Source organism: Sander lucioperca, chromosome 9 (assembly GCF_008315115.2).
Source record: "Sander lucioperca isolate FBNREF2018 chromosome 9, SLUC_FBN_1.2, whole genome shotgun sequence".
Classification (NCBI taxonomy): Eukaryota; Metazoa; Chordata; class Actinopteri; order Perciformes; family Percidae; genus Sander; species Sander lucioperca.
This window is the reverse complement of record NC_050181.1, coordinates 3297389-3316987: the sequence shown is the minus strand read 5'-3', so window position 1 is coordinate 3316987 and position 19599 is coordinate 3297389. Positions and strand designations below refer to the sequence as shown.

General features: G+C 41.0%; 3 protein-coding genes across 12 annotated transcripts; 1 reads left to right on the top strand and 2 right to left on the bottom strand.

Moving 5' to 3' along the window:
- Window positions 1–23: 23 nt before the first annotated feature.
- Window positions 24–2751, bottom strand: LOC116046162 (alpha-2-HS-glycoprotein-like). Its single transcript, XM_031294416.2, has 7 exons — window positions 2465–2751; window positions 1708–1818; window positions 1503–1584; window positions 1236–1390; window positions 1038–1133; window positions 792–863; window positions 24–696 (listed from the first exon to the last, which is right to left on the bottom strand). The coding sequence occupies exons 1-7, from the start codon at window positions 2660–2662 to the stop codon at window positions 274–276; spliced, it is 1137 nt and encodes a 378-aa protein (XP_031150276.1). The 5' UTR covers window positions 2663–2751; the 3' UTR covers window positions 24–273.
- A 1862-nt stretch (window positions 2752–4613) lies between these two features.
- LOC116046144 (sentrin-specific protease 2-like) lies at window positions 4614–11135 on the top strand. Of its 10 annotated transcripts, none has more exons than XR_004104057.1 (12): window positions 4614–4818; window positions 5615–6798; window positions 6901–7006; window positions 7582–7729; window positions 7850–7897; window positions 8596–8673; window positions 8851–8988; window positions 9121–9204; window positions 9321–9371; window positions 9481–9574; window positions 9908–9989; window positions 10254–10340. XR_004104057.1 is itself a non-coding variant. In XM_036005325.1 (12 exons), the coding sequence occupies exons 2-11, from the start codon at window positions 5946–5948 to the stop codon at window positions 10364–10366; spliced, it is 1713 nt and encodes a 570-aa protein (XP_035861218.1). In that variant the 5' UTR covers window positions 4614–4818; window positions 5615–5945; the 3' UTR covers window positions 10367–10373; window positions 10755–11135. The 10 variants fall into 10 exon arrangements, 9 of the variants coding, with proteins under 9 accessions (XP_035861218.1, XP_031150237.1, XP_031150239.1 ...); XM_036005325.1 differs by lacking the exon at window positions 9908–9989 and adding an exon at window positions 10755–11135 and having other exon boundaries at window positions 10254–10373; XM_031294377.2 differs by lacking the exon at window positions 9908–9989 and having other exon boundaries at window positions 5618–6798; window positions 10254–10383.
- LOC116046128 (protein crumbs homolog 1-like) lies at window positions 10937–19081 on the bottom strand. Its single transcript, XM_031294348.2, has 8 exons — window positions 18886–19081; window positions 17553–18524; window positions 15642–16192; window positions 15329–15494; window positions 12818–13736; window positions 12661–12702; window positions 12403–12525; window positions 10937–11950 (listed from the first exon to the last, which is right to left on the bottom strand). Exons 1-8 carry the CDS (start codon window positions 18932–18934, stop codon window positions 11701–11703), a joined length of 3072 nt encoding a protein of 1023 aa, XP_031150208.1. The 5' UTR covers window positions 18935–19081; the 3' UTR covers window positions 10937–11700.
- Between the last annotated feature and the right edge of the window lie 518 nt (window positions 19082–19599).

Sequence of the window (19599 nt, the reverse complement as noted above, 5' to 3'; positions counted from 1 at the left end):
CCAAAAAGAACACCAGGCTTAGGCACGCTTAACCTTGAAAGATTTATTCAATAGCATCAAATGTAAATCTTTATTATCCATCCATTTTTACAGAGGTTTTAAGGGTAGTCTTACAATGCATAATGCTTGTTTGTGACAATTTCATTTGTTTGTAGGAATTGTATTGGTGTTACATCTACCTAACACAGGACATGTTCATTATCAATTAGTCCTACATTACTCTGGTGCCGGTGTAGCTGAAGGAAGTATAAATGAAGTAGTCTTAGACCTACACTAGAAGAATCTGACCCTTCCTGGGCACACTGGCACAAGAGCAGTGGGGTCTGTTTGAGTCACAGCGTCAACAATTGCAGGGGCAGATACATCTCTCTTCACTACAACAACAGGGACCTCAGCACTGGCTGAGGAATCTGAGGCCGCTCCAGCGTCAGCAGGTGGAGTAGGATCAGCAGCAGTTGGTGAAGCTGGATCAGCAGCAGGTGCAGCAGCTAGACCAGCATCAACCACTGTAGGGGCTACAGGTACAACTTCAGTTGACTCTGCTGATTCAGACAGAAGGCCACTGAGATGAGGGTCATGCAGAGTAGTCAGTTTGTGGTGCCTCAGACCATGCATGGGTGACAGGCTGCCTGTGTGTACATGGACTGCTGGTGGCATGGGAAGCGCTGCAGTGCTGTTGACATCTACAACAGGCATCTAGAAAAAGGGTATGCAAAACCTCTTTATAAATGAAGTTTGACTTATTTTTGGCCATCAAAAATAATTTGGAACATTTAAATGCAATGATTTACCAGAGTTAAAAACATCTTGCAGTCCACTGTGTGATCAGTGCTCGAACCTCTGGCAGTACAAATACCACGTGCCTGGTGGAGAAAAGAAACATGTTAAAAAAAAAACAATTGTGTTTAAGCGAAGCATTGGTGACCAGATTGATCATTTTCCTATGTCCTTTGATTAGCTTATCAGAAGGGCTAAAAAGTGCATATATTAAATGATTCAATATTGTGGAAAACTAAACAAATGCTTTATGTACTTACAGCCATGGTGTCATTCAGGGGCACGCAGGCATCATCGATGCAATTGGCCTCAACTACAACATATTCTGCGAAATAGATTGGCCCACCAGACACAACCTGAGACAAGGTATTGAAAGTATTGACAGACACACATTAGAACTTGCAGATGCATTAAATCTGGTGGGGAAAAAATGATCTAGACTGATTATTTGGGCCCACCTGTGATGACATCCTTCCAACCTCCATAACAGTGTATGTTCCATTCACAGTCATGTTGTTGAAGGTTGCCAGAGAGGCTTGGACAAACTCCAGTGCTGTGGTGTCATTTAGGGGAAGGAGGGTATGACAGCCCACACATAAGTCCTCTGTTGATTCTATATGTCAAAGAGACACATGCAGGTTTTTGTGTCTAGGGTGACACTCTTGTGGCATCTTCTGAATGTATGTAGACGTCATATGGTTAACATTGTGATGTGAAAGATTTACCTTCAGTTTTACACTTAAATGCTGTGACAGTCAGAGCTCCACCAACCCTCTTCAGCACCACATCACAGTCGCCTTCTACTGCCTGATTAGAGACAAAGAATCAGTCCGAATAGAACACTCAATTTGGACATTTTCTATTCTCATTAATTTACATCCTAAAATGATCAGTATCTTGACAGAGCTTCTGTGTACTAAAGGGTCTCACCGTCAATATTTTTGACCTGACTGTGCAGTTGGCAAGAGGTGTGGGATCCAACACATGACAGTCAGTCTCCAGCAGGTCAATTTCCAGCACGTATGTGTTGTCTCCATCAGGCTCAAGAGAGAAAAAAAGAAACAGTTATTTTATCTATTCTGCTATTTATTGTATGATCGCCACATAGACAGAAGCCCCTAAAGTGTTCTGGTGCCATATTTGCATTGATGAACATGCATATGCAGTTTTAAATGACAATGGAAAATAAAACATAGCTGAATTGTTGATTTTTCATCTTTTCTGACATGTTTGTGCAAATGTTCGCATGCAGAGTCACCATGGACCAATTATTTAGGAACTTTGATTGTGTCTTAATTGGGGTGCTGACATAAAATAACAATGGAAAGAAATATGTACAATGTTTAGGGCAAGTAAGGAGGTATCCTCACCAAAATGTACTACTTTATCTAAAATGATGCAGATTTCCCTGGCATTTACTACATTTTTAAGCTTGGCAAATGTTTATGGAATATTTTCTCTATTTTTATTAAGTGTTGTGTCTACATCATACAAAGTTACACATTTATATCATAGTTCACAGTTTAGTCTTTCAAATTATGTAACCCTGTTATCTAGTGGTCATGAGGAAATTAATGTGATTAGTATTTTATTATGTACTACATCCCATGTTCCTGCCTCAAAGTTGAAAAACAGGAAAAGAGAAGGCGCAAATTTGTAACACAAACACTACACCTGCTGACTTTACCTTAGTATAGATCTTGATGTCCTCAATCCTGTTCAGTGCATACTTGTAGCCATGAGTGTGCTGGGTATTGAGGTAATCCCGAGCCACCAGGGCAGCCTCCTCTGCCTCAGGGGAGTCGCACTGAGGTCGTACCACATTGATCTGAGCCCAGACCCCCGCCAGTAGTCCCAGAACTACAGTAATGCCCAGGGGATTCATTTCTGTGAGAGATGCACAGGCAATCAAGAAGTTTCAGAGCGTTTGAGAAGATGAAAGGTAAAGAGAAGAGGCTGAGCTCATGCAGCCTGGGGTGCATATATCCTGTACTTTAAACAGGAAAACCGAGCCAAGTTAAACACCATGATCATCCCCCTGACTCCTGCGTCACATGGGCATGCTCTGTTTAAGGATTGCTGCCAAAACAAATGTAAGATGACAAAGTCTGGCTGTGCAAAAGCAGTCTGAGTTTAAATCATCAATGGTTCACTGTATTTTATGGCTAAACATCTGGAAACATCTCACACTATCTGTGATTTTCAGTTGATAGCTGTGCCAAACTGACACACACATTTTTCTTGGATTAAATATAATCCAAAATATTCAAAGAGCTTAATGTTCAAACATCCATATTGTGTAACCGGCAGTGGTGGAAGAAGTATTCAGATCCTTTTAAAGTACTAATACCACACTGTGAAAGTACTCCACTACATGTTAAAGTCTAGCAATCAAAACCGTACTTAAGTAAAAGTATGTAAGTATTATCAGTAAAGTATCAAAAGTAAAAGTACTCATTGTGCAGTAAAATGTTTCTTCTAAGTGTTTTACTATTATATATAATGTTTTAGATAAATATTACTGCTGCATTAATGTGTGTGTTGCATTTGCCTGTTGTAGATGTTTAAGGTTGTGCTAATTTTAATTCCTTGTTGGGTAGTTTAATCTACATCAATGCATCATATTCTATAAGATCATCATATGTTTGCAGCGTTGCTGTCCTGTGTGAACCACGTATCTCTAAAAAGTCAACTTTTCATGAGCTCTAAAAACAGCCCTTTTTCCAGCTTTGTGACAATGCCTTTTCCAGCTGATCCAAGAGGTTTTTTAAAGACTGTATTTAGCTTAAGAAGTAGGAGAATATTCTCAACACATAAAGGAACACTTTATCCTTCCATGAAAAACAGAAACATTGCAATGTGAAAAGTAACTACAGCTGGCAGACAAATGTAGTGGAGTAAAAAGTACAATATTTTCCCCCAAGTGGAGTAGAAGTATAAAGTTGCATAAAATGGAAATACTCAAGTAAAGTACAAGTACATCAAAGTTGTACTTAAATACAGTACTTGAGTAAATGCATATAGTTACATTCCACCACTATTAACCAGCTGTCAGCAGGAACTCAGTGACTTACTCAATGACACTTCAGCAAAGAGGATATTTGCCAACAGGAGGGACATAGTTGAGGGACAGGGACATTGCTGCCGCCCACATATTTGCTCTGACCGTATTGGGCGCTTGCATAATACACAAGTGTCTGCACAGGCAGGACCAGGCAACTAACAGAGATACTGATGATGAAACTACTTGTAAAAAAAGACCCACTTTTATTGTTTTTGTCTTTATCTTTTGGTTTACTTTTCTATTTTCACCACTATTTGAAAGACAATGTTTCCAATCCCAGACTTTTTGAAGACTCTAAGACACAAAGTGGATGTTTAACACTGATTTCAATGACAGGGATCCCACATATCCTGGTTATTAGTGCTGCGTGGTTCAGCAGACATTTCCAAAATGATAATGATAAGCTCCCCTAAGAAGATGGCCTTTCTCCATGGCTTAATTAGGCCTTATTTGCCAGTTCAACATAAAAGACCAAATAACAAATACAAGCTGTTTCTCTGCTAGCTGCATAGTGCAGATGCCTCATACATTTGGTTAATGGTAAGAAGAAACAACCAATTAGACATTAGGAGTATAGATATTTGTAAGTATTAATAATGTGACAGTGCTGGCATTGTTAAATAATAAACAGAACGGGGAGAATTGTTTTTAGGAACATAGCTAGATACTGCCATTGTCGCACCTTCTGAAACGTATAAATTATTCCAACATAACAAAGGAATCTACATTCTACAAATTCCCCCAGTAAAATGTGATTGGTCGGCGCAAGAGTGACGCATTCCACACGCGACTCTCAATGTGCAATGTCTTGTGTATACATGATGCTAGTACGTTGCATGTTAAGAGGGTCGAACAGCTAACCACCGCGTCTTAAATTAAAAGTACATTAATTCTCCAGGCAGTAGACATGGTAGACTTTTATCAGGCAATAGTTCACCCCACTACGAAGTTTCAATGAAGTAAACGAGGCAGTAACGGTAAGGCAGAGTGGTTACAGCTAGCCGCTTACCATTTGTTACCCACAGTTGTTGTGTCTTATAGCTATGTTGGCTAAGTTAGCAAGGGTATCTGCTTGGAAACACGTGTCAAAAAGAAATCGTACAGACTTGTAAAACTGTGAGCCGAGTATGTTCTCAGACGGGAGGAAATCAAATATTAACGTTTGTTAACTTACCTGTGTGGATCACCAATAGTAAGTTCTTTTGAACTGCTATTCAAAACAACCTTTCAAAATGCATTGATTATCTTGACCTAGAGATAATCAATGCATTTTGAAAGCTTCTGGATTCTACTAAAACATTGGAGGGAAATAGTTATTACTAAGTCATCATCACACTAGACTGTCGGTTTTTTTGTAGCTGCAAACGAAGCTCTCAAGTTGGTGTGACTTAACCTAGTTGCATTGGTGGAAGAAGTATTCAGATCCTTTAACGTAGCACTACAACAATATCCACATCATATGCAGGTACTATGCAGCATATTGGCTCCTGAATCCTGTATTATCATATATTGATTATTATTACTGATGTGTTGAATGTTAAAAAGGGGAACTGGTTTTAACCACTGTGTGTGTGTTGTGTTATACTTAAGTAAAGTAATCAAGTAATTGTAATTAGTTACATTCCCCCACTGCCTAGTTAACTGTCGTATTGCCGAGCCATGCATAACAATGAAAACTGATCAAGAACTGATAGGGCAAACTACGTGTAACTTTTTAAGGGAGATGAAAATGTATAAGAGTCCTGCCTATAACACATCCATTCTGTATTGCAGCAGATGTTCAGACTGTGCATTACTCTACTAAAGAAGCCGCCAGAAGTGGAAGCAATTACAAGGACAGCTGAGTAAGCTATGGAAATCTTATAGAGGTGTGAGTGAGCCCACAAATACATCAGCATCCAACACGAGTATTCACCTTTCCATTTCAAGTCTACTGTGGTTCAGCTGGTAACAGCTGACCTGTAGTATCAAGTGAATCTAAATCTGAAACAGTCATTAGAGACAGTGGACCATGGCCTAGACAAATACAATCCTGTTTCAGCACTGTTGCATATGAGCTATCTGACTCAGACCTTCCAGCAGCTGAAAGGATACCCATAACTCCATGCTCTCATGTGACCCTCCATCGTTCAATCCACTCAATCTCTCCCAGATGCACCGAACACAGAGCCACCGAAGCAAAGCAAAATACCTCAAGAGAAAAAAGGGATTCCTGTCTTCAGTCAAAGGAGTTTCTCATCTCTCCAGGCGAACCAAGAGACGCTTATGTTGTAAATTACAGCTTTGGATGTGGAGGAAGCGGAGGGAGAAGTGCCATTTTGGTTTATTCAGAGCAAAGAAAAGAGCTTGTGGGATCAGCCCCGGCCCCTGCCTCCGTGTAAAGACACAATCACTGAAAAATGAAAGCAAAGTCCCAATTTATCACACAACAACCCTTGAAAATTCAGTCATTACATCAGCTCTTGTGTCACCTCTCGGATGTGATACTGGAGGTTCCGAGGACACTCTCAGAGGGCAGAATTGCCTGCTGAAGCTGTGTGAATCTGTCAGTCTGTCAGAAACGTTCACTGCTTCCAGTTCCTCGCAGAACCTGGTTACGGACTCGAATGTTTCTGCGGGTATCATCAGTCAAATCATGCCAACAGCGATGGTGCCGTCTCAGAAAACAGAAACTTTGATACAACTCAGTGAAACTACCAACCCTTTAAAACTTCCTCGCGCTGTCAAAGACCTGTTGAGTACAGACAGGGATAAATGTGGGTTAACTACACATTTTAAAGAACCAAGGACAATGGTACCAGCTCAAAGGCTTGAGGTTGACGGCCCCTCGGGACAATTCACTGCTGCCAGTCCAGGTCAGGACCAGGCTACAAACACAGACACTGATGAGAGAATCACCAGTAAAAAGGCTGTGTCTTCTCAAACTGATGTCAGCCTACTGACAAAGGACATCCATGGTATACCTATTTTCACTTTTATAATTCCGCCCCGTTGTTTTTGGTTTACATTTCTGTTTTTCATAGCTATTTGAGATGACAAATGTTTCCATGTTTCTCTAGAGTTTCTTGATGACTTCTACAGAATCTATGGAAGTTTCATCCCATTACAAAAGAGAGACGTGTCGAGACATCTGGAGAGGAAGTTTAACACTGATTTCAGCGACAGGTAAATCTTTGTCAAAAATCTGAATTGGACTGTTATGAATCACTTTATATCATTTCATTGTAGAGCTGGGCAATATATCGATATTATATCGATATTGTGATATGAGACTAGATATCGTCTTAGATTTTGGATATCGTAATATGGCATAAGTGTTGTCTTTTCCTGGTTTTAAAGGCTGCATTGCAGTAAAGTGATGTCATTTTCTGAACTTACCAGACTGTTGTAACTGTTCTAATATTTGCCTTTACCCACTTAGTCATTATATCCACATTACTGATGATTATTTATCACAAATCTCATTGTGAAAATATTTTGTGAAAGCACCAATAGTCAACACTATAATATTGTTGCGGTATCGATATCGAGGTATTTGGTCAAAAATATTGTGATATTTGATTTTCTCCATATCGCCCAGCCCTATTTCATTGTCTCCGTTTGCTTGATAAAACCACGTAACAGCAGTACTTTTTTTTAGTTGTAATTTTTTAAAGGTGTTTGGAGGTGGAGCATTCAGAGTGGTAACTGTCATGATTTTATCCATGGACCAACTGTATTGTATTTTTCTACCTGTGCAGGAAACATGCCATCTTCTCGGAAGTTGCCAAATACCGAACTGCAGTCGCTCAGAAGCCTGTTCCCTCCTTCCAGGTGGTCTACAAGAAACACACACTGACACTGGATGACTTGTCCACACTGGCAGATCAGAACTGGCTCAACGACCAGGTCATCATCTAACACACCAAGACTTTGTTTTGTTTTTCATGGAAAGAGTTATATGATGAAGAAAAGCCTGATTGTTTATGCTGAATGTAACTGATATTTGTTTTTTTGTTCCTGCTTAAGGTCATGAACATGTATGGAGAATTGATTATGGAATCTGCCCATCACAAGGTAATCTTAAATTCTACCTAGTATTTTTTTCAGATGGGTGATGTTTTCACCTGCCAGGGTTATTGAAATATTGCCAGTAATTAAAGGAATAGTTTGACATTTTCATTGACAATTTGGGAAATACGCATATTTGCTTTTTTGTCAAAAGTTAGGTGAAAAGATTGGTACCACTCTCATGACTGTAAGCTAAATATGAAGCATAAAGACTGGAAACGTGGTAAACACCTAGCCCGGCTCTGTCCAAAGATTACACTGTCTACTAGTACCTCTAAAGCTCACTATTTCACGTTATATCTTGTTTGTTTAATCCATACAAAAACTAAAGTGTGAAAATGACTAGTTGCAGTTTTACAATGTTATATGCGGTACTATGTCAGAATCAGACACAGTGACTACCTTGAGACTTGTTATCACCGTGAGGTTGCCGGGCAACAGGTGTATACAAGGGCTTTAGTTAATCACAATACTTGCCTATAATTGCAGAACTCCCCTATTTCTCTATCTATACAGTACTTGAAGAACTTAGATAAGATAATAACAATTTTTAAATATCTATCAGGCCGAGATCTTTCTTTTTTTTTTAAAGATTACCCAATGTGTTTGAATGGCATAGTCTGACTAGTATAAAAACATTATCTTGCACAGGCCTAAATTATTGTAGTTTTGTCATTTTGATCTCCTTTTGTCCCAACTCTTAGGTGCATTTCCTCAACAGCTTCTTCCACAGGCAGCTCATGACTAAAGGATATGATGGTGTTAAGAGATGGACAAAGCAGGTTAGGTCTAAGATGGAAGTGGTGTGATGGTTTTTCTCAGTTTAATATAGATTGCTGTTTTCATGTCATGTAAAGATTTACAAAAAAACATGAAACCTTTTTTTATGTTTTAACTATTGACATAACAAATGAAGAGAAAGCAGCATTAGTGGCTTGAACCCCATCTTTCTTGCACAGGTGGATTTGTTTTCTAAATGTTTGCTTGTGGTGCCCATCCACCTGGAGGTTCACTGGTGTCTGGTGACAGCTGACATTGTCAAAAAGAAGATCTGCCTTTACGACTCTCAAGGGAATGCACTCCAAAAGGTTGCAAGGGTAATTTCATGTATTTTTTTTTTTGTCACTCTAACAACTTACTTAAACATTTCAGTTGCTTTTCCTTGCAATAAGTTCTTATCTGTAAGACATTGTAAAACTTTGTTTTTCTTTATGCTTTGCTTATGATAGAACATCCTGAAATACTTGATGTCGGAAGCAAAGGAGAAGAAGCAAACAGATTTTGAAAGTGGTTGGGCGGTGTCATTCGATGAGGTATGTTCTGCTGGTGTTATAGCCTGTGGTGGTAGACTACATGAGCTGGTAGTGGTACAAAGGGGAAAAAAACAGACCTGTTGTGATTTCTTGTCTCCCCCTGCTGTCCTTTACAGATAATCCCACAACAGAGCAATGAAAATGACTGTGGAGTTTTTGTCTTGGAGGTACCAACATGCATGTCGAGCTTAATATACAGTACATTACTTCAATCATTATGGTGTCTGACTGTTTGAACTCATTACATACTAACTCTATTTTTGATCTTCTTTACAGTACTCTAGATGCCTTGCTCTGGCAAAACCTCTGCAGTTTTCACAGAAGGACATACCAAAGATACGCAAGAGGATCTACAAAGAGCTCTGTGACTGTAAGCTCCATGAAGAGGGCTGAAGGCTATTCTATGTATGTATGTATGTATGTATGTATGTATGTATGTATGTATTGCCAATAGGGGTGGGCGATATGGCCAAGATCTTCTATCAGGGTATATATCATTTTATATCACAGTAACGGTATAGATCACGATACAGCAATTGTTCTATTAAGTTGAGTTAAAAAGAAAAGATTTAAAACAGCAAAACTAAAATTCTTTCAAAATGGAACCTTTAAGGTGTTACAGGTTTTAACCCCCCCCTCTCCTCTGTATTTATAACTTCTCTCTCCTCCATGTCTGCCCAAATCCCGTTACCTTGCGATGCAGCTGGATTAGCAAGAGAATAGCTTCCAGGGTGAAAAAGGTACTGCCAAATCTCTACCGGTGGACCCATTTCTACTGATACACGGTATATATCGCCCAACCCTATTGCTGATAATATGTTCTGCTTCTGATTAGGGTAGTCCACACTTGTCTCTGGGCTTCGTTAGCAGCTCCACAACAGCCTTACAGCACTGTTGAGTGCATACTCTATGGCTGACCCCAGTAGGAGTGTCTTAAATCAGGTGCACTTTTCATGCTAAATCATAATCCTTTTATGATTACTGTATTTATATGATCTATATGTAATCAGGCATGTTATTTAAGAAAAAGATCTTTATATTCCTGTTAGACCTCGACTTGGAGTTTACACATCTACAGTGGACCTACAGAGCCTTACCGGATGGAATGCCTGTCAACATATATCTAATCTCAGTCCTCGACTGTTTTTTAGGTGTTACTTAGTTTTTAATTGAAGGTGCTCTAAGCGATGTTGGGTGCCGTCACTTCTTGTTGACGTTCGAAGTGTTGTCAAACAAAACGGCTCCCTCCTCCTCATCCTGTCCCCTCCCCCTCCCTTCCGCGCACTAACCCCCCAACCCCCACCCCCCACCCCCGAATCCTTCTTGTCGGTTATTGGCTGGATCGCTGGAACTCTGTTATGTTTTTCGTGGTGCAGGTTGGCGCAGTTTGTTTTTGTTGCCGTTTGTGGATCCTGGGCTGTCTACAGAGACCGCGTTTTTTTACAGTGTGTTCAGGGGACAGGCAGCTAGCAGATAGTGAGGAGATGTTTGCTGTATGTGACAAAAAAATGTTGTAGCCTAAAAAACGCGTGACATCGCTTAGAGCACCTTTAAGTATCTGTACACCTTATTTGCACAATTTGTAAGTCTAATTTTGCTTCGTTTGACATTTGTTGGCACCAAATGACTGAATAGAAGCTGTGTGTATTGTTTGTAAGGAAACTGGAATCTGTGTCCAAATGCATAATAGAAATATGTATGTAAAGTTTTAAATAAAAGCAGACAGCTTCCAAACATTTCATAAAGTTTATTTTATGTTTTCACTGTACTGATCAGGTTCTGTATGCACTGCATGCAGAATAGCATTTGTCATTTGTATTGGGGTACATACACTTTTGTAAATACACAACTTTCTAGCTATAGACAGGTATTTAATTCATATCCAGTAGATTATGGCTGTATGTGAGTGTGTCCCTGAACAGTTATAAAAACATACACTGATTAGAAAGCAGTGCTCCAGATAAAAAGTGGAAATGTAAGGCACAAGACAAACTAATGTGTGGTTTTCAGTATGAGAACCAGATCAAATGTATAAATATACTTTAATATAATGTGGAGCAACATGTAGTATTACCAAATGCATCTGTTCACAACATACATTTCTATTACTGACCTTGTCAGTACACTAGATATAATAAAATACAGTTTCAACAAATACTGCAATTGTTTCCTGTCTCTTCTTGTGAGCTCAGTCCGTAGTGTTGAGATCAGAAAAACTTTCATCGGTGTAATTTAATTAAATACAAAACAATAAAATGGTTCCAACATTTGGACTCATTAAGGTAAAGAACAGAGAAAGCTGAATTCACCAACAGATGTAGTGTCTCTCTCCTCCCTTTTGTGTGAAGCATCACAGACCACCAGCTGATGTGCTGTGTGCAAGTTTCTGATAACACATGTAATTTTTGGGTACTAAATTTGCTCAAATGTACTCCAGTGTGACCCTCTCCCTAGACTAAGTGTAGTCCAGTTTGATCATAATAGACAGTCAGGGGCCTAATCGTCGTAGAATCCCCAGTCAATTTCTGGCTCATCGTCAAGGCGTATCACAAGGTAGGACACCAGCTGGAAGAGGTTCTGCCACACGCCCAAGAAAAGGTACAAGTAGAAGTCGCTGACGTCAATTTGGCAGTGTTTCCCTGAGTAATTTATATCGCACACACACTCAAAACGGTTGATGTAGTTTATACAGAAGCCTCCGTACATACACGGGTAAGAGGCACATTCATCCACATCCTTCTCACACCTGGAAGGAAACAAGACAAAAGGATTATAGCTCAAAAACAAGAAAAGGCACCATGTAATACTCATTTTTGTGGGTGTGTCAATACAAGCAACAACTTTTACATTACACGTAGCCATTCAATTAATCAATCATCAAAATATTGTCGATAGCAGCTTTAATCACAGGCCCGGCTGGGTTTTGTCAACATTTTCTGGCTCATGATCCTGAGTTTAAATCCCAAGATGTACTAACAAATCAATTTAATCAATCAGTCAATTATGTTGTGTTTAAAAAATAGTAAATTATTCCTATTTTCAAAATGTATCACAGACATATCAATATACTGTATCAAATCTGAGTGGCCTTGTGTGGATATCTAGTGACCCCGTGTGGAGCCATTAGGTGTTGACCCCTAGGGTTAAGTAACCTCGCTGGTCAGCAAAGAGGATTAAACGTCATTATGGCTATCCTACCACTGTCCTGTGAAACCAGGCAGGCAGTAACAGGTGTTGTCTTCTTCAGAGCAGTTCCCTCCATTAAAGCAGCTGTAGTTCCATCTTTTACCCATGCATGTTGATACAGGCAACTGAGGAAGTCTTAACAGATAAAAGAACACAACAAGGATATATCACTGTCCTCTAGATTGGCACTGGTTGATTTAATATTTACTTCATGTAGTGAAACAATGGAAATGTGTTTATTTTTTCAGTGTTATATGTAAAAGCACTTACGGATTGTTTTCAATGTACCATGGGATTTCAGGAATTTTCTCCCTGTAAGAGACCAGTTTGTAAATCAGTACAACTCCAAGCTCATTAACCTATTACAGATGTATGCTACTGTATGTTTAGTGTCACAGAGATATTAATAAACTGTGGAAGAACTCACTCGCAGTATTGGCCCGTCAGATCCCTAGGGCAGAGGCATGCGTAGCTAGTGAAACCTTTGAGGCACGTGGCACCTTTGCTGCAATTGCTGTTTTCACACATATCAACTTCCAGCTCACACTGTATACCACTGTACCCCGGCTCACACACACACATGAATCCCCCAGATAGGTTGATGCAGTTGCCGTAGATGCAGGGGCTGGAGATGCAGGTATCTGTTGGGTCCTGACACAGTGGCCCCGTCCACTCAGAGGGACATGTGCAGTGGTGCAGGTCAAACCGGTCCTCACACACACCCTGGTTATTACAAGGGTTGGGTTCACACACATTGGCTCCCCAGCAGCCGTATTGCAGCGCATCGTTGCCGTTTATCCTCGTAAACTGCTCCTCCTGAGGTCTGGGGAGGTTCAACTCTGTGTCCAGGTGGAAAGGGAGAGGAAGGCCTCCGATCTCCACCGGGCCCAGACAGCCAGACAGGTTTACTCCTGCGCCCAGGCTCAGTCCCCCCAGGAAAATGTCTGCTTCCTCCCTAAGAAAATCAAGGTCACCTGCAGCTGTTTTGGACATGCTTAGCTCTGTCTTGCCTCCATCCACAGCCATGATCCACCTGGAGGTCGGGAGTGTCTGGCTCTCCATGCTGAGCTCCACAGTGTGCCACTCTCCATCACTGATTGGACCCTGGCTTTGAACCGTCACCTTGAGGGAATCCTTGTCAGCCCCAGCCTGGAGCTCCATGACCACATGAGAGTCCAGGAGGGAGATGGTGAGGTAGTCCGAGTCCTTTTGTGCATGCAGTAAGGTGGCAGCGGACTGTCTTGTACGGAAGCTGAGGGAGACACTGCAGAGGCTGTGCTTAATCTTCCCATTGCTCCGGTACTGCAAAATGCTGCTTTCAACCCGAAATGTTACGTTAGACAAACCTGAAGGAGAAAAATGTAAAGAGACTTACTGAATTGAAATGAAATTTTTACTATTTATGTAGTTTTCCCATTTATCTGATCTAGTCCAGTGCTAAGACATAGTTCCCAAACTTACTATAATTATAACTGCTGAACATTAAAGCCTCTGAAAACTTGGTTTCAAATCTTAAAGACTAACTTAACACCAGGCTGTAAAGCAGTTATTGCCCTCTCTGGCTGAACGTTTCAAACCTGTTGGATCGGTTGTGTCCTAAAGCACACCTGTACATCACTACAGGAAGGCAAAAAGTTAAACCAAGAGGTCATCGAAAGGTTTCAGGGGTGTTAAGTTATTCAGTACTCATGACTAAATAGCAAACAATCGGTTAAAATTACAGTTTTGAAAAGAAAACCTATTTTGTTATTATTTATGTTTATGTAAAAATCTGCTTCATCGGGACTGTGTCCTGATTGATGCATGGTAGTATCATCTTTTCCCAACTGAGCCCACTTCAAACCAGTACGAAGAGCACAGATAAAAACACAAATACAGTAATGGGAATTAACTGTTAACTGTTCCAACTTTGGCAAAACATTGTGTGTTCATGTAGGTACCCATCGGTCAAAGTATAAAGCAAAAAGGTTACAGGATCTTTAAGCTGTTTCAACAGGGCAGTTCAAAACATTATTGTCTGCTTTGTCTGTTAAAGTTCACAACGAGAAAGAAAGAAAGAAAGAAAGAAACTGTGAGTAAACTGCATATTGTGTTATCTGCTGGGCCTTTGGTGGCGATGTGACATTGAGGAATCTAGCCTGGGTGGCCTAGTGGTAGAGCGAGCGCCCATGTGGAGAGGCTCGGTCCTCAACGCAGAGGTTGTGGGTTTGGTTCTGACTTGCGGTGCTTTCCTGCGTGTCATTCCCCCTCTCTTTCCTCTTTCATGTCTAAGCTGTCCTGTCAAAAAAGGCCTAAATGCCAAAAAAAAATAAATGGGTCAGTAATAACACAAGGAGAAAATGAGAAGAGAAAAGAAGACTTTGAATGCAGAAAAGTGAGAACTTAATATATGGTAAATATGTGTGCAAATACAACCATGTGATGGTATGAAAAACAGGAAAAAAAAGGCTTGGACTGGCAGCTACTCTGGATCAACGGCTCCCTTCCTTTTCTCTTTGTGAACATGTGACATCTCCAGGTAGACTTGTCATCATAAACGTCAACAGGCATGTGGCAGTAGACTTAGTCTGACCAGGGATTACCACGTCTTAGAGGAATCCTATGTAGGATCCCTGCCTCAACATTGTTCCCTTCTGTAATCAGCCACACTGTAATTAATCAGTACCTGCACCAGTGAGACCACACACTGCAGACGGTCCCTCCAGTGGGTACAAACTAAGATAAAAAAAAATGGGCTAGTATAATGCAAGGCTTACACATGTATTATGGATCCTTTTTCCTTTTTTTACGTGTCAGGATGGTTGTACACATCATACTATTCACAGCATAGATCCTATTCCTTGGCCATTCTTAGAAAGGCTCTGAGGCTTTTCTTTTTCCCATGTTATTTCTAAGACAGGAATAGAGCAACAACAGGTTCTCATATCAAGACACTAACACTCAAAGCCCTGAGAGCGGGGTTGACAAACAGCAGAGGCGGGGCAGGGAGACAGCTCACACCATTTCACCTCCTCACAGCGCTGCCCTGCAGTGTTGGGGGGGCAGTTACAGATGAAATCATCCCATATGGAGTAACACACTCCCCCGTTGAGACAGGGGTTGACCTAATGAAGAGAAAACAACCCAAATAAATCAAGCCTAGCCTCCTGTATGTTCTACAGTGTCCTCTTTCATTATTAGTGCAAATAAGGAATGAAAATCTGTCACTAGTGTAGCGCATTAAACACAATATAATGATTGATATAACTTACAGCACAGGCATTGTCACTGATGCATCCTTGTGAAACATTGATGAGTTGCTCCAGGCTGTATGATTCCACTGGAGTTGCAATGGGATAGAACTGCAGTCTTTTGCTGTTAATCCTCAGATCCTGGACACATCCCTTAAAGTAGCCACCAAACGAGGCAGAGGCCCTTGAGTCTGGTAGCCCCCCAACGTAAACCAGATCCCCAGGATGGACCTGGATGGGCCTAATGGGCATAGAGCCCTGGCTCTGGGCTGACTGGAGCAACATGGCTGCCATTCCTTCCAGCTTCACAGTCACCAGATGGAAATGGCCGTCACTGACCGTACCCTGGCCAACAAGGGTCTCAAAGTTATTGACCTGAACTTTGACCCTGCCCTCTTCCATCCACAGGCGAAGGTACTGGCTGGTGCTGTTGGCCAGGATGAGGAGCAGGCCGCTGGACTGTCTGGTGCGAATGAACATGGATATAGTCACAGTATCACCTGGGTCATTGTCCAAAAAGAAGAAAGCATAACTCCCCAGGTCTTTGTTTCCAAATCTTGCTGTGATATACTCTGCATGGGCACAGGGGAGAGAAAAAGCCTCCAAAGTCAAACTTTTTAACAGAACCTGATGAACCTGAAGAACATCTTAAAGGAATAGTACGACATTTTGTAAAATTTGCTTATTTGCTTTCTGAACAACAGTCAGATAAGAGGATTTGACACCACTCTCATGGATGTCCATTAAATGTGAAGCTACAGCCAGCAGCTGGTTAGGTTCGCTCCTTCCAGGAGTCTCCATTTGTTGCCTGGCAACTGCTCCGTGCCAAGAAATACTCCAGCCCATAACCCCCGTAAGAACGGAAAATTGTCCATTTTACACTTCGTTTTTTGTACAGATTAAACAAATGAGATACAACATGAGTTTAAATATTCAGTTTCCTCCTGTTTCTTTATTTTAAGCTAAACTAACCGACTGCTGGCTGTAGCTTCATATTTAGCCTAATGGACAGACATGAGAGTTTTTTTTATCTTCTCATGCCTTTGCAGAAAGCAAATAATTGTATTTCCTGCAGTTGTCAATGTTATGGACCATAAGCATTCGTTAACTTCATAAAAGCTTGTTTTGATAAACAGGTGTGAGTATGGACTATTTCCAGCATTGTTTTGACAAAGCAGAGTGCTCTTTGTTCATTGAAAAGAAGAAGCTGCTGAGGAAACCAACCAATGAAAATGCCTCTGCATGGCGGGAGTCTATAAGAGGACTGGTGAGCTACTGAAACGCACGTTTTTTTAATCCTCAGCCCAGGTGTTGCTAAATGCCTCCTAATGCATGACTGTTTGGCTGAACACGGTGCTATTTCTACTTAAGCTCCTTTACAGTTCACTGACTAATTTTATCATCCTACATTGAGATTTCCGCACTGACACTAGTCCAAACTTGACTCGACCTTTACCTGATTTTACAGCATGTAAATGTTGCAATTAGTGAAAAAATACTCCACACACATAGCATGTCAAAGTCAGTCAAAGAATGTCTTAATATATCTGTTCATACAACTAAGCATTCTGTTTTATGCAAATCTCCATTTCTACATTTAAAACCTATAACGCCAATAAGACCTACACATTATACACAAACAAATCACAAATCAGTTTCATCATCCCCGGGTAACTCCTGCTTTTCATAGTCCCACTATTTTATAGCTTAAATAACATTTCTTTGTTAAAAGTGCCAAAAATGGTGATGCCTTATTAGAGCAAAAAAAGCTATTTTTTGAGTGGTATACTTAAGTTTGCTCATGTTTTCTTAGAGGAAAGAGACAAAAAGCAAGATAAGATTTTGGGAACTGAACCACAGTTTTTGTTGCATTAAACTTGTTTCAATACATTTGAAATGACAGGCAGTGGTGCTAATATGTGTATGTCTTACCCTCTGCACAGTTGTTTCCCTCATATGGCCTTTGGCACTCACACATGTAGCTCCTCCAGCCCTGGCTCACACAGCGCCCTCGGTTCTGACATGGGCTGTCATCGCACTTGTCTTTGTCGCTGCATCCCACAGTGATGTTTTCCTGGGCATCTGAATCTTCTGGCACTATAGCAGGCAACACCAGATGTGAGTCCACAAGCACATCTCTGAAGCAGCCCAGAAAAGCAGGCGGGTAGTCTGCTTCATCCCCTGTTCGGCCTGAACCCCAGATCGCCCCGACTGCTCCTATGAAGAGGCTTTGACGAACTGTTTCTGGCTCGGGGAGAGCAGAGGCTTGCTCAAGCAGCTGGATTTCAGTGCTAGAGTCTCTGGTGCAGCTTCCTTCACTGCAGAGCAGCCTGATGAGGCTGACCATGCCGCCCAGTGATGCTTCCACCGTGTGCCACTTGTTGTTGGACAAGTACTCGGGCAGCTCCTGAACCAGCGTGCTGGAGCCTTGACCTCTCAGGCTGCGGAGGCAGAGATGTCCGTCCATGAGCTGAATGCTGAGGAGCAGGTCGTCTACTCTGCGCTGCAATAGGGTGCCGACCAGTCTCGCTGTCCTAAAGCTGAATGTCACATTAAGAGGAGCCTCTGGGTCGAGAAGCTGAGTCTCTATGTACTTGTAGCCTCTGGACTCAAATGAGAAGACGGTGGGGGTCTGGCATTTAGGGCCGGTGAAGCCAGCAAGGCAGATGCATGTATAAGTGTGCTGGTCATTAACAAGTAAGGGAGAGCATATTCCTCTATTCTCACATTGGTTATCATTACAGCCTGCAAGTGCAGTCGTGCAGTTCTCTCCCCCATATAGGCGCCCATTTTGGCTTTGTTGCGAACAAAGGCATCTGAAACCGCCACTGTGGCTCTCACATAGACCACCATTATGGCATAGCTGTTGCTCACATCCGTTGATGTTCTCATCACAGAAAGTGCCTGGAGAGACAAATACAATCCATTATTACTTCTTTAAAACAATCCAAAATGAAACTAACATGTGTCAGTGAGGTTCAGCACACAGTCACAAATATGTGTGTGTGAATCAACTGACAGAATAAAGATGAGAAACCAAAACAAAAGAAAGGAAAATATAAAATACTAATATATCTGCTAAAATGTAAAGCAATTATACAAATGCACGTTGTGCTTTACACTATATTCTTGTTGGACACCTCAGCCAAAACAAACATAACAATGATCAGGTTAGATGACAATAGGAAAAAATACTTGACTTAAAAATATGACATTTCCAAATAATAATCATCTCTGATTACAACATACATACTGTAAACATTACCTGTATAAAGCAACCATAATATCCACATATGCACGCTGAAACTCAACATTGTCCTCAACAAGTCATCAAAATTACGAGATGTTTGGCAATATCTTCATTTCAGGTCAAAGACCTCTCCATCGCCTCCGTGCTTGTATCTGTTCACTGAAATGCTTGGAGCGGTGCAAGTCAGATAGGAGGGATTAGGCTAATGCACTTACAATGTATTATACATTAAATGTGTTGGTGAAGGGAGGGGTTCATCCAGGAGACTAATTTGAGTAACTCAAAAATTCCTCCCTAGACAGAAGTCTGATGTATACTTATATAAGTGTCATGAGGCACACCTGGTGAAAACAATGGAATGTGAGAGATGATGAAGTTTATCTGAGCAGTGGCACAAACAGAAATGTTGTTTCTCTTTGTTACAACTTCAGTCATCTGTAGAAGGAAATATTGCCAAAATCCAGCTATAAATACACACCCTGAAACATGGTAATAAATATAAAATGCACATATGCACATGCAAACACACGTGTACTACAGAGCGTGTCCTCAGTTGAGTGCTATTTGGCTGCAGCAGGCTGAAAAGAAGCAAACTGGTGGTTCTAATCTGGGAATATCTCTGTCATTAAAACAGCACTGATGTCATAGTAATTTCCCTGAAGAGCCCCAAGAGCATTCAATTGGCTCGTTAGTACGGTTTCTTTTACAGTTACTTGTTCTGGCTCAGAT